The following is a 15,773-nucleotide window of genomic DNA, read 5'->3' on the forward strand; positions in this document are numbered from 1 at the left end:
ATAGTTGAAGCACAACATAAAGCATCGTGATATAAGCCAATAGACTATATAATACAATATAAAAAATAATGAATATTAATTAGAGACAAATATAAAGCATCTTATAAAAATATACAATGTTGAACTTGGTCTTATTATCACATATTAACAAATAGAGAAAACAAAAAAGCAAAATCATAACTATAGGTTCACAAATCAAATCATAACATAAGTATCCACAATCTATGGTCAACAAAACTTAATGATAGAATAAAACATCATCAAGATCAAAAGCTAAAACCAAGTAGCAAAATAAGGAATACATGTGGGGTCTTACACATGCTAGGAAAACTTTAGTTGGAGTGGCAAAATAGAATATGATTATGCAATGCATCATCCTAAAGCATTTGCATGGTTGAAGTTTATTGTCTCAATCTTTTTCACGATCGTAAAGCTAATCTTTTCTAGGAACTGACTTTGAATAACTTGTCCCCTAATGATCCAACAACCTTGTAAAGGTATTCTTCGATACCATTTGTCCTCATATCAAAGTAAACAACAACAAACTTGGTGAATCAAGGAATGGGAGTGCATATGGTACCAAATCAAGTTTGTGGCTAACTATTGATCCGTGTCCATGAAAATGACCCAAATCTGCGAATTCAACCCTTTACAACTCAATGTCTAGTTTTTTTATTCTAGAGCAAAGTACATAAAGATTTATTAATTCCAATACTAAAACAGACAAGACTTGAAATTTGTATTTAATGTCATTATTTGTAAAACTAAGTATCCTTTCCATTTAATTTGCCAACTCAACATTTAATATTTCAAATGTCACTTCCACAACTAATAATCAATCTAAATTGAATTATACTTATATAAACATATCTTATTAAATCAACATATAGCCCATTTATATTGTGAACTTAAATTTAGCTTCCCTCCCTCAAATGCTCGAGTTCATTTTTTTTTTGAAAAACTAATCAATAATTTCTAGTTCCTTTATTATTAGTATTTTTGATAACATTGTTTTAGTTTTGCTAGTTGTAGCAGCTTGTTTGGCTACATGATATTCTTGGTTGACGCTCATCCAAATATTAGAATGCATATTTGACAACATTTATTAATTGATTGATAAATACAATCAAATGTCTAATCTGATGTCTGAATAAACAATCTGATATTCTTACAGAAACTTTCTTCAATTTATCTTCTTTACCGTACATTTGATTTATTTTTTAATATCTCATTTTCTTCATCCAATAAATAAAAAATTTCAAATCCTTTAATCAATATTGCTCTTCAATTTTCTAAGTATTCCATTTTTCAAAAGAGTTATATTCTTCTACTTTACAGAAGACAAAAATACATATTCAATTTCAATCATCAATTATTCTGATTCCACTCTGAGAAAAAGTACAAACTCCACACCGTATGTATGGTTTATCTGATGGAATATGATCCCTAATCGCCATTTTTTATAGCAATTCTTATCTCATAGTTTTATACAGATGCAAATTCGGGAACAAAGTCTGAAAGTGGGTCCAGGAGAACTTTCAGTTCAGAACCGCCATAGATACCCATCACAAGATGAAAACAACTGAACCTAAAAGCAGATGGAACCTTAAAGTCTCCATCAATTTGGATATTAGTTATTTAGTGCTGGATATATCTGTTCCTTTTCTGATTCTGTAACTCAAGGACAGCTTGCAAAGATAATGGGTCTTTAGATCTTATGAGATGGTATCTAAAATAAACATAAATAGTAATATCAAGATATTACAACATAATGGACCTTATGTTGAGCATGGATAGATAGATGAATAAATAATAATATTTAGATATTATAATTCAAGATCTCAAAATACATGATTTCTAACGAATTAAAATGGAAAAACGTTTAAGCAATAGAATGCTACAAGAGTTCGACATATCCTTACATGAGCATCTCCAAGAGCCTTTCTAGTCCAATGGTTCTTAACACCAACCAACCATGTGGAATGCTTAGGAATACTCCTATGTACTACAAGGCCACTAACTAGGTAGTTCAAAGAATCTCACACCACACAAATTGTCAAACATAGATACCAACCAAAATGCATATTATGCAAACACACCAAGGAATTAAGGATGAGGGTTCTACTAATATGTCAATTTACAAGGCATGGGATATGCTACATCAATCGAATAAAAAAATCGATGGAACAAAAAGGGAAAGCTAATGGGACTAGAATACTGAGTGTTGAGTAGTGTACCCTCCTATCTACTATAGGAAACCCTCACTAGTGTACCACACCCTTAGAAATCAGATCAAATTCATATTCATTAATCTTATAAATGTTTTTATCCCATTCAATTTATTCTCTTGGATTCTCATCACAAGATTATATAGGCTAAATGGACAAAGAGAGACCACTCCTCTTCCTAAGCTACTCATCTTCCTACTATACAAATACCAATAATGACCAAAAGATGAAGGCGCAAGAAAACAAGTCCAAAAACCTTGACACTTACATCCATGAGGTATGTGATCGTATTTTCTATGATGAGACTTCATGTCCCACAAATCAAAAAGTCGAAATATGATTTAAAATTCTCAAAATGGCAAGCCCCAAGCATGAACCAAAATCCACCATTGATGAATGTTTAAAAATACTTCAATTCTTAAAATGTAAAATTTCAAGAAAATAAGAATACTCTTATGAGCATCTCATACACAACTTCATGCTTTTCACATCACATGTGATCTTTAAAAATAATCACCAACATTACAAACTATTTTATATTTAAAAAATTTAAAAATATACAACAATAATTCGTTCGAAAAATATCTTATGAATTCATTCTCAAAATAAATCTTATAAAATGAATGCCATATGTAATCACCTAATATGGGTATGAACTTATGAATAGGAAAACCATTTGATACATACAATTTAAAAAGAAAAATACTATATTTTAAGAAACTCAAATTTTAATCAACATTCTATTTTTGCTTGCATTTTAATCGACATTGATATCTCTATGCCTCTCCATGTGGATGTGGTTCTTATGGTTGGGGATAGGCCTTGGACTCAATCATTGGATTATGAGGGCCTCCCCTTTTGCTGTCGGAGATGCTTCTCAACGGGTCACTTAGCTTTGGATTAAATTCTCTCTCTCACACCATAATGGTGTTGCTACTAGGCGGAAAGACACTATTGTTGACGATTTGACCATGAAGGCTTCTAATTCTGATGACTCTGACTCCTCACAGGCGGATGACGACCCCTCCCAAGATGATGTTGTGCCTCTTGCTGTTGAGGCCCCTATTGGCCCTCTAGTTGCTACTAGTGTGGCCTCCTCTAGCCTTGAACATGTTGCTCCTATTTTGCAACAATGATCTACTCTTGGTGAGTCTACTCATGTTATTTTTTTGTAGCAACAATCTACTCATGTTGTGGATAGAAACTCTAGGGGATCTCCCCGCTTGATCCTTTTTATGATGGTCCTAATAATAGTATTTCCTGAACTATTGTTTTTTGCAAGCGGAAAGGTAAGTCTTCCACCTCCCCCCCCCCAAAAAAAAAATAAAAAACAAAAAAACAAAACAAAACAAAACTCCTTCGTGTCAGGTTTTGGGTGTTTCTTCCCACTCTTGAGTCAAGTGCTTTTGAGATATTACTGGTTCAACAAGCCTCTAACAGTGGTCTTCTGACTTGTGGTTGAAGGCCTGTCCGACATGAGTTTGTTAAGAGTCAACACCCTTGTTTTGTTTCCTTTCTTCTTTTTGCCACCTACCAACTATTTGTACATATGGTTAGCACCCTTGTTTTGCTGCTTATTTTTATAAAAAACAAACTCAAATATTAAGATATTCATTTTCTTGTATTCACTACCAAATAAATCCTTTTGTTAATTCATTGTTAGATGCAAGCAAGTTTTCCAATAGACAAGAAAACTCCAATGATCCTCAAGGTAATTATATTCCAAAATCATAGAACTCACAATGAAGGATGTAAACAGACAAAGAAAATTGCATAGGTCAACTAGTAATCTTCAAAACCCCTAAACCCTTCTGCTACTTTCTCCCCCATTCACACACAACTAGTCATTTGCAATTAGATATTTTATTTAAGTTATTTTCTTTTCAAATAAGAAAATAATTAAATGTTTTTCCTTAATACATATAAATAGCTTATGTTTAAGGTATTTGCTTTTAAGCAATTGAATGCAAACTATTTAAATAAATCTATTAAATTCTTTAAATGTCTTTTCAATATAAAATACAAATGCATAAGACCTTTTATTACAACATAAAAATAAACTCTTTCAACTTAAGTATCATGACTATTCCACAAAAACTCTTAACAAATTATTTTGAAAACTAATAAAATGCAAGTACCAAAAGAGCTAACTAAACATAGGTAAAGTAACTACATGATTTATAGTTTTATTCACATCATAAGGGTGAAAAGTTGACACTAATTTAGATCTTGGTTTCACAAAGTTGAACAACGACTCATCTCATATCTTATATCAAGTCAGATGGGGAAACACATACAACATATTTACTGAAGTCAATAGCCTTAAATTAACCATTATTGAGACACTATAAGTTTAAACATCAAGCATGTATGTGCAATACAATATAATCAAAGTACACCATAAAAATATTGATGTGTTATAAGTTGGACAATAAGAAATATATTTTAAAAAATGATAAATTTTAATCAACGATAAACATAAAACATCTCATAAAAATCCACATTATTGAACTAGGTGTTTAATCACATGTCAACATACTAAATCACAACTATAGGTTTAAAATGCAAATCATAACATATGTATCCATAATACGTAATTAACCAAAATTAATAGCAAAAGAAAAAAATATTAATAAAAAAATATCAGGATCAAAAGCTAAAACCAAGTAGTAAAACTAGGTACCTATGTTGGGGCATTGCAAATGCTAGAAAAACTTTAGTTAGAACACATAAAAAAGAATTTGATTCTACATCAAATCATTCTACATCATTTACATGTATATTTGAAGTTTATTGTCTTGACCATTTTCATGATTAAAAATACAATCTTTTCTAGGGATTGACTTTCAAGTGTTGGTGAGAACATCTTATATTACCTAACTAGTTTTTTGTTGGGTCTTATTTAAACTAAAATACTTAAGTTTACTTAGGTTATTTAATTTTTCATCTTCATGTCATAAGATTAAAACAATGATCTTACTCTATTATGAGATTCGATTCAAGGATTTCTCATTGTATATTGTGTCATTATTCATATTGCATCTAATGAATTCTTAGATTTCATAATGAATTTGTTGTGTCCTTAGTCTATGAAAGGTTATTTTGGTTGCAAGTGATCCTTGGGTTATTATGGGGTCGATTAACAAATATTCTATGGTATTAACATGTATAATGCCTCAACATATCTATAAGATGTTTCTATTTTTTAGAGAGTTTCAAGTAAGAGCTTTCAAATAATACATCTTGGTTCAAAATGGACCCCAACAATACATATAAAAGATGTCAAAACCTTAAGATCACCTATTAAAATACTGAAATCAAAGAATTAAAAAAACTAGGCAATTAGTTTTGGGTCTTTGATTTTGTCTATAAAATCTATACAACTATATTTATTTGAATAGATTTGTATGCTCATATAATGTCATATGCCATCTTTGTATAAGCATCATTATTTTGTAGTTTATTCATTGATTGTTGGTTTACATAAAAAAAATTGGTTCAATAATTATTCAACAATTAGATGATTTAAACATTAGTTTGTTGCTTGGTTTATATTGCAATATTTGATGCCATCACCTTTCTATATAGATGGGACAATATTTTAGGCCTTGGTGATATTGCTAACTAAGCACTATATATCACACTGCTATCTACATTTAAGCTCTTAGTATGTGGGTGGGAACACCTATGGTCACTCCTATCCCAAGGGCTAAAGATCACAAAGCTATCTAGGTTTAGGCTCTTGGTAGTGTGGGTGAGAACACTCACAGATACCCCCAACCTAGGAGCTAGGCCCCACAGGTGTACCACTCCAAGTGGTGTTGTGAGTCTTTAACTAGAGCACCACCCTATAATCACCCATTAACTATTATCATGCCACTGGTTGTCATCTAACTACCTAGTAGCCATTGGAGGGGAAACTTATCCTTGGTCATTTAAGGAGGTTTTTTTGGCACATCTTGAGCATACAAAGTTGGTTCTAAGCACTTTCCAGTGGTATCAATTGGTATTTTTTATTCTTTGTTTATATGATGAATTTAATTATTGTTTAAGTACAAATCATCCATTTTGGATTCTAAGCTCATTTATTTTACCCAAAATATCTATTTTTTGATAGCAAATAAGCATTGAAAAGTTATTGGTAAGCTCTTCTTGGCCATCCATGTTATTTTTCTAAATTCAACCCTAGATATATTTTATTTAATTTGTTAGTTTTATACATTATTGTTGACAAGTTTTTTCTATTTGGGTGGGATTTATTTCAGCTCTTATTTTTTTTGGTTTGTAATCATGTCTCCTAATCTATAGAAATTTACATATGATTAGTGTGGAAATAAAAGGCATACAATAGATGAATGCATGCCAAAGGAGCTTGATGATTTAAATTCAATATATAAAATTTATCAATTGAGACAAGTTTGTGTTGCCAATAGAATTAATTTATCGAATTATTCTAAGCCAACATTTATAGATATATTTAGTATGCACACTCAAGCATCTTGTGTGGACACATCATTCAAAGATGAGTAATGTTGTCAAATGACATGCATTGAGATCTCTATTCCATCTCCATCACATGTTACTACTTCAAAGTCTAGCATTGCTTCCATTATTTTTTTATAGTAAGAACATTTTAGTATTATAGATCCACCTCATTAGGACTCTTTTGCATTAAACACATGATCATTGTTTTTAGTCTCACATTGTAGATCTTGAAGATACATAATATGATTTGCATCAACTCTTTGATGGTAGTGATGCCATCACATATTTTATGATTTTAGATGTAATTCAATTTTTCCATCTCTTGGTTCTACTTCTTTGGTTAAACATTCAATTCCTATTTTAGAGGAGACATCTTTTTCTAGTGTAAGGATTCTCAAGTTGCATTTAGAGACACATGTTTGGATTTGGGTTACTTATTCGTCTAGATTATGTAAATGGATTTTATAATCATTGGTATATTTATCTATTTGTAAGGTGATAAATGTTGTTTACGTATGCAACAAATCATTTTCTATTTTCAAGCTCTCATCATTCACATAGAAGCTACATCTTTGTTGGGGAAATACATTGTCTCTCTTTTTCTCTCCTATGGGGGAATATCTATTGCACATTAGTGATAGAAGTAGTCATTGGAGAGTCATGTTGAGTTCTCCTTTCTTCCATCACATTACATGTTTTTTACAATTTTTTCTTTTAGAGAGTAGTATTTTCCCTTGAGATTTTCTCCTTTTCTCCAATTGTGAGAGATTTGTGTTTACATGGGTACCCAACATGGTCTTGTAGTCAAGACCCATCCATCATTCATCATTGGTTCATCTTTACATTTTATCATCTTTGCCAAGTTTCACTAAAGGAGGGTGTTGGTGTGAATAAGGTGTATAACCTACCTAATTTTCATTAGGCCCTATTCGGACTAGCATACTTAAGTTTATTTAGGTCATTTACTTTCTATGTGTCATGCAATAGGATTAAGACACTTGTCATGGCCTTATTATATAGTAGGATTTCATTCTTGTCTTGACAACAAGGATTTCTCATTGTATATTGTATCATTATTCATTTTGTCTCTATTGAATTCTCAGGCTTCATATAAAATTTATTACTTCTTTCCTCTATGAAAGTTTATTTTGGTTGAAGGTGATCCTTGGGCTACTACGGGGTTGATCAACGAATCTTACATGAAGAACTTGTCCCCTAATGATCCAACTCTATAAAGGTATTCTTCAATATCATCCTTGTCTCAAAGTAAACAACAACAAGCTCGACAAATTAGGGAATCCGAGTGCATAATGTACCATACTAAATGTGTGACTATCTATTTGATCTTCATCCATGAAAATGACCTAAATCTATGAATTCGACGCCTCACAACTTAATGAATGATTGTTTTGATTCTAAACTAATTTCCTTTTTTATCATTTTCAATATTAAGACATCTAAGACTTGAATGTATTAACAAATATATTTTATATTATTATTTGTAAAACTTAACACCCATATCCTTATCATTTAATTTACTAATTTAAAATTTGACATCTCAATTATCACTTCAATGACTATTACTAAATCTAAATTAACACACTTTATCCAATAACTTGTGTATACCATAAACTTGAATTTAGCTTTCATCTTTGAAACCCCTGATTGTTTGAAAAAAGCCGCTCAATATTTTCTAATTCCTCTTTCATTGTTTTTAACTGACCAATCTAATACTCTCAAATCCATTCTTATCTATCTTACACAACTTGATTCACCAAAAAGAGTTAAAATCTATATTGTGTAACTCCACTTTCTTAAATTGTGTAATTTTTCCACTTTACAAAAGAGTTGTATTATTCTATTTTACAGGAGACAAAAAGTACATATGCAATTCCACTCTTATCAATTATGCTAATTCCACTCTTATCCATTATGCTGATTCCACTCTGAGAAAGGTACAATTCCATATTGTATGGCGTAGCTGAGCGAATAGGATCCCTAATGAGCGTTTTCCAGAATAACACTAACCCATATTTTAATGTCTTTTCCTCAAGAAGGATGTGCTAAAAATGTATACAAAATTCTGCAAAAGTCTGATACTGGGGCCCGCAGAACGTTCGATCTAGAACCACCTTAGAAACCCATCGTAATATGAAAACGATGCACCTCCAATGAGATTCCAAATGCAGATGTTGCCTCCCCTGTTCTATGCAACCATATACAGTTTTCTCCATAACTACCTACTTCTAAATATTGTGAGTCGCAGAAGCTTAAACACTGCATCAATTTGGAGTTCAAATCCTTAGATATGTCTGTTCCTTCTGTAATTCTGTAACTTCATTTACCTCTCTGTAGCACTTGGTCTGAACTGAACAAATTGCTTTTAGAGGTTTTCCCTGTAAAGAAAAGGTACCTGCAAAACAGGGTAGTATAGTAACCCCATATCCTGAGGCTATGGATCCAGAGGCTGTGAAGGAACCAGTGCACAAGACTACTTCAATACCAAGTCCATGTTTTGATCTCCCAGTAGATTCAGAACACAAGGCTAAGAAATTCAAGCGTTTTTCAATAGCCCAACCCCATATGAGAGCCTTCCACTTATCCTGGATCTCCTACTTCACTTGCTTTCTTTCCACATTCACTGCTCCTCCTTTGATACCTGTCATCAGAGACAATCTCAATCTCACCAAGAGGGACATAGGCAATGCAGGCATAGCATCAGTCTCGGGCTCCATATTCTCAAGGCTTGCGATGGGAGCTTTATGTGACATAGTAGGCCCTCGTTATGGGTGTGCATTTCTCCTCATGCTCTCTGCCCCTGCTGTTTTTGCTGCTGCTACAATCTCTTCTGCACAGGGCTTTATCCTCATCAGATTCTTCATAGGATTTTCACTAGGAACTTTTGTGTCATGCCAATTCTGGATGAGCTCAATGTTCAATACTAAGATTGTGGGTAGTGCAAACGCAAATGCAGCAGGGTGGGGAAATATGGGAGGAGGAGCAACACAGCTAGTGATGCCTCTGGTTTATGATTTGATTCGCAAATCCATAGGTTCCACCAGCTTCACTGCATGGCGTATTGCTTTCTTTGTACCTGGACTGACTCTAGTTCTTGTGGGACTCATTGTGCTCATCTTTGGACAGGATCTGCCAGATGGTAACTATGCAGCTCTTCATAAACAGGGGGATAAGGCAAAAGACAATTTGTCAAAGGTAATCAATCTCTCTGTTAAGCACTTTCAAGATGATATTACAAATATATGCATGGATAGTAATGAACAGAGATAACAGTTTAAAAAAACGTTAGCTCTGTTTCTGTTTTAGATTGGAGAAGTATGTGGGTTGGGGTCTGGTTCGATTCACAAGAACTTCTTGTGGTAAAGTATGAGGTCATGAGGTTTGGTCTTCCCAGCCCACGTGATGTCAGACCTGTCACACCAGCATTACGGATCATATTAATACAAAAAAATTGAATAACTATGTGACAAAAGAAATATTCTATCACTTTTCATTCTCAAATTATGTATATTAGTGAATTTTAAATTATGTATATTAGTGAGTTTTAAGAGCACAGGATAAAAGACAGAAAACAAAAGAATGAAAGGAAAGGCTCAAGTCGAAAGATTGATGCAAAGATTTTATGGAAAGTTGATTTGTTTGATTTTGCCTAAAAGCAGTAAAACTATAAAGGAAACTTCCCAACTAATAACGATTAACAATTAATAGTAAATTGTTATAACCAATTTAACAACTATAGAAGGTGGGCATAACTCAATCACACTTTGTAAAGATAATGGGTTTTCTGATTTACTGGTGTGCCTTTAGTTTGTATACCTTTAGTTTGTATAGCTAAATCATGACACAAGATAAGACAGAATAAACTTGCACATTTTTCTTTTTCGATTATGGATCATAAAATTTGATCTGAAATGTTGGACATTAAAAATCTACACAATTAGATATAGAAAACAAAATCTGCACTTTAAAATGTTTTACATTTACATGAATAATATTAACCCAGTCACTCAATTCTAAAATGTTGTGCAGGTTGTCTGGCATGCCATAAAGAACTACAGGGTTTGGATCCTGGCTCTTACCTATGGATACTGTTTTGGAGTAGAACTTACCATAGACAATGTGATTGCACAGTATTTCTTCGATAGATTTGATCTAAATCTTCACACTGCAGGCATAATTGCATCTACATTCGGGCTTGCCAACTTAGTAACCCGCCCATTTGGGGGAATACTGTCTGATCTTGTAGCACGTAGGTATGGCATGAGAGGAAGAATATGGGCTCTCTGGATTATTCAGACTATGGGTGGAGTGTTCTGTGTTTTGTTAGGAAAGGCAAATTCACTGAGCCTCTCTATTACATTCATGCTGATCTTCTCCATGTTTGTTCAAGCATCTTGCGGTCTGACCTTTGGAATAGTTCCTTTTGTATCTAGAAGGTTTGCATTCTGTTATTCCATTGCCACTGAATTGATTCATCAAGGTTCCATCTTTTTCATTAGCTTAGACTGACATAAAACTAAATTAAAGATTCTTCTCAGAGTTTTCATAAATGATTCAAGATATGGAAAACATATATCCAACTTTAATGGAGAAAAACATGCAGATGTGAGGATTCTTTCAAGTTATAGGAGCCATTTCAAGATATACAATTTTTAGGTGTATCTGATCTGAGGGGAAAGACTTTTTCAAGTAAAATAATGGAGTTTTTGTGCTTCAAATCTAAAATAACTTGATTTCACAGGAGCAAGCTTGAATTTATCTGTCTCCATTAATACATTAGCATTCTGTCACTCTTTTCTGCCTGAGCATTTCATCTAAAGGTGTTATTGCTAAAAACTAATACAAATTTTGTGCATGTTGTAAACATAATTGCAGGTCATTGGGCATAGTGTCTGGAATGGCAGGAGCAGGGGGAAATGTGGGATCCATGGTAACACAGCTTCTGTTCTTCCTCAACTCCAACTATTCCAATGAGACTGGAATCAGCTTGATGGGTGTCATGATCATTGCCTGCACAATGCCTCTGTTGGGATTGCATTTTCCACAGTGGGGAGGAATGCTTTTTTCACCTTCAAAGTCTGAGAATGCTAGTGAGGAGAAGTATTATGGATCAGAATGGTCTGAAACTGAAAAGCAAACAGGAATGGACAAAATGAGCATGAAATTTGCAGACAATAGTCGAAGTGAAAGAGGAAAAAGATCGAGTCTGGCTTGTACCTCAACTCCAACAGAAAGAACGCCTCAGCATGGGTGAAGATCATCCTAATATGGACATATCCAAAAGTAGAAACACCATATCTTTGCTTTGGAATGATTAGGGTGGCAGACAGCATATTAAGGGATCGTTCTGCATAATAAAGCGTGTATATTGAATGATAGGAGGAGTTGGGCCTACCATTACACATTTCAATGTGTGGGTTATGGGTTACAGGTTGTGAGAGAAAATATAGTAGCAAAAGTAATTGCGTCATAAAGATTCAGGAGTCTTGAGTAAAATGTTTTGTATCATTGTGATTTTGTGAACAACTGTTCTGTCCTCCACAAACTTCTATTTTCCTTGTAATGCATTATAGTTGAGTCAATAATCATTGGAACGTTCTGAAATCCGAAACTAATATTATCCTTCACTAATCTAAACCATGTTAACAAGACCTTAAAAAGGTTTAGAATTGGCAAAAGAATTCTTGGGTGGCTTGTGTGAATTTAATGGTTTGGGATTCGTAAGGATATCTAGTTTTTTTTGGGTTTTATTATTTGGTTTTATTCAACTTTTTTTTTTGGTATTGCTTTCAAGGATCATTTAGAAGTTTTTACATTAATTTTGATTTTATTAAAATAATTCTTCTTGTTTTTTATAATTTTGTTTGTAAATGATAGTGAAGATAGAATTAAAGAGAGCACATAAATTTGTACATTAAGTATACAATAAGGTAATGATATTAAATCTTTTATGGATGAATTTCAGCTCAATTGTGCATTATGTTTTGTTGTCTCTTTTTAAAGTAGTCTTTGATCAACTGAATTTTGAATAACTGGGAGCCCCATGACATTAAGCTCATTGGGGTTTGTAACCTTACTATTTTTTCAATTTTTTCTTTCAAAGAACTCCAACAAGTTTGTAAGTATTTGAATTGTTCCACTTGTTAGTTCATGTGAAACAACCTTTTGGCATTATCTCATTAGACTTGTGATTTTAAAGTCTCTAAGCGAACTTGAAATATGTATAGGTTGACTAATCTCTCATTTTCTTGAACATAATCTACATACATGTCCTTCTCAAGATAGGATTGTACTCTTGGCAATCTAGGATCTAGATTAAATGGGTATCTTGAATGGAGTCGTGCCATAGTCTTCATTAATTATCTTTTCACCAATAATTATTTTTGCAAGCTTCAATCTTTCTAGATATGCTCTTACTTGATATGAAAGTTATGTACACTCTTTAGAGATTTAAGAAGTGCAATTGATTTTTAAGTGGAAAAAATTCAAGAATTGTTTATATAAGCATTTTTATCCAAGATGCCATGAAGGGGAGTGGATGATACAAAGGCATTACCTGAGACAAAGGTACAAACAAATCCTACAAGCTTATAAGTGTGATTCTAGTAAGAGGGTAGTCCAAATAATTTAAAGGATGCAATGGATTGAGAAGTTCTTACGAAGTATGGTAGAGGGCTAATTTGGAAACTTGAAGAGGAAAGTCCTCATAGACAAGCCCTAAGATATGGATGATGAATGTGCCCATGTGCACTACCTTGAGCTAGATGAGAAGGAGAACTCTTTTAACAAGAACACACAAAGTGATGAGCAATTTTTAAATGGCAACAAAAATATGGAAACTAGCAAAGACGAGGGAAATAAATGATACTTCTACTACTAAAGGGAAAAGAAAAAGGGAAGTACCATTGTTTGCATTCTTATAGAGATGGGAACTTGGAAGAGAGGTAATAAAAATTACACTTGGAATTGAAACCTTCTAATGGGAAGACGAAAAAACAAGCTCATGTGACATGTAAGCCATTAGAGATTGATTAAACTTTAGATGTGCATAATTTATTGCCATGCGCTACTGTTGGTGATAACTTGCATGATATCAAAGAGCTCACATAACATTTCCAAATGAAAGTGCAAATAAAAAGTAAGCAAATTAATTGTATGTTTGACTAATGTTCTCAAGTGAATCTAGTTTCTAGTAGGATTGTTAGTGAGATGGGATTGGATGTTTTAATCATCTAGATTCATATACCTCACATTGGCTGCAATAAGGAGCAAATTATTGTTTGGTCTTCACCCGAAGTTCATATATGAGTTTTTCATGTTATCCAATAGATGTTACAATCTAGTCTAACTTTTGGTAGACCCTACATATACATAAGGGATGTTATTTATTAATGGAGAAAGAACCATTATAAGTTGAGATTGAATATGATCTTCTTTTTAAATAATATGAAGGAAGGTTGAAGATCATCATTGCTAGAAATTCAAATAGTAAACAATCAATCAACAATAATGGGCATCTATTATTTTATCTCTGTTGGAGGAACAACACATGCATGAAAAGGTTGCTACTAGAGCTAAGAGTGAGCTTCACATGCCTAAGGAGAAGAAAGCTAATGGTAGAAATTATAAGGATGTTGTAGGATTGTCATATGAAAGTAAGCATTTGCATTTCATGAATGATAAAAATCATGAAATTAAGTGTACTCCTTCAAGAGTGATTAGTCATTTTTATTTCATTTACTAATGTGAAATGTTGATCTATCAAGGAATAGTCTAGTGCTCATTAATATTTCATGTATGTATGCAGAATAAGTTGGATTAGCTATTTCCTAGCCTTAATTCAAATATTCTTGTGTTGATATAAGGACTCAAGAGTCTTGTCTCCTTTAGTCATCATAATCTTTTGGAGATCAAAAACATCATATTAGTGGACCTTTGATTTAAAAATTTGTTTCAAATCTTGTTTGACAATAAGGTTTGTGAGATTTCTTATTCAGTGTACGAATATTTTTAATCCATCCTTACTTTTCAAAATGTGTTGCTAATAATGTTTCATGATGAGAGCTATGCTATTAATGTATTCGAGGAACTTCAAAAATATTGTGTAATCTCATGGATGATGTGGAGATAGAGTAAAATCTATAATCAACCCTTTTTGACATTGAAACATGGAGAATTTAATCTCTAGACAGACTTTTTCACTGGGAAATGGATTGATAGATTTTCTCACTTAGCATTGGATTCTCTATAGGGAAAACATGTGTTTCACTATTTATTGTGAATTTATCATGTGTTCTATTAGATCAAGTTGAGATCATGCAGTTATTACGTGAAATTCACAATTATTATATTTTTTAAAAACCATTAAGGTGTCTGTTCAAGTGTATTTGAGTGTTTATATAAGTAATTGGTGAAAATTCAGTTTTGAATAATAGTGTGTGAGTGATAAACCTCCATGTTTATGGATCTAGTGGTACCAAATAAATTATATCCTTTGGGTATTTGTTTGTTAGAGAATTTGAATGAAATTCATCTAAAAGAAAATTTTCTACCTTTTTATCCAAAGCTTGGAATGAGGGAGTGGTCAAGGAGAATAAGAATGACAAAAGAAGATGATGACAATATGAGTTTTTAGAAACTTGAAAAAGATGTTATATGGATTCTAAGCATATATAGAAGGTGTTTGGATGTGAAAAAATGATGTTTTTGATTAAAAAGCATCATTGACTAGGGCGTCGACCCTTTAACATAGTCAGAGACTATCAACATCCCAAGAACAACAGACCCTATTAGGCAAGCAAACAAAGGGGCCTGTAAGACCAAAAACAAAACTGACCCGAATCAAGGAGGAATAGAAACATCCAAGCCTTGATTGGGGAAGGTTTGGGGAAGGGGGAAGGACCTCCCCTTCTGCCTACAATGAACAACTGTCCATGCAATACTATCCTTGGGATCATCAAGGGAGAAATCGTTCGAAAGGGGGTCCATGTGAAAAACACCAGTAGAATCATCAACAAGTTGCAAAGAAGCTGTAGAAGATTG

General features: G+C 33.0%; 1 protein-coding gene across 1 annotated transcript; it reads left to right on the plus strand.

Moving 5' to 3' along the window:
* Positions 1-8,817: 8,817 nt before the first annotated feature.
* LOC131027356 (high-affinity nitrate transporter 2.1) lies at positions 8,818-12,335 on the plus strand. Its single transcript, XM_057957391.2, has 3 exons — positions 8,818-9,926; positions 10,761-11,167; positions 11,607-12,335. Exons 1-3 carry the CDS (start codon positions 9,168-9,170, stop codon positions 11,983-11,985), a joined length of 1,545 nt encoding a protein of 514 aa, XP_057813374.1. The 5' UTR covers positions 8,818-9,167; the 3' UTR covers positions 11,986-12,335.
* The last annotated feature ends 3,438 nt before the right edge of the window (positions 12,336-15,773 follow it).

Source organism: Cryptomeria japonica, chromosome 3 (genome assembly GCF_030272615.1).
Source record: "Cryptomeria japonica chromosome 3, Sugi_1.0, whole genome shotgun sequence".
Taxonomy (NCBI): Eukaryota; Viridiplantae; Streptophyta; class Pinopsida; order Cupressales; family Cupressaceae; genus Cryptomeria; species Cryptomeria japonica.

Excerpts from the sequence above, each read along its gene's own strand:
- LOC131027356 (XM_057957391.2), top strand. The coding sequence starts at position 9,168 with ATGGATCCAGAGGCTGTGAAGGAACCAGTGCACAAGACTACTTCAATA. Across the intron at positions 9,927-10,760 it reads CAAAAGACAATTTGTCAAAG|GTTGTCTGGCATGCCATAAA; the intron begins GTAATCAATCTC and ends AATGTTGTGCAG. Across the intron at positions 11,168-11,606 it reads GTTCCTTTTGTATCTAGAAG|GTCATTGGGCATAGTGTCTG; the intron begins GTTTGCATTCTG and ends ACATAATTGCAG.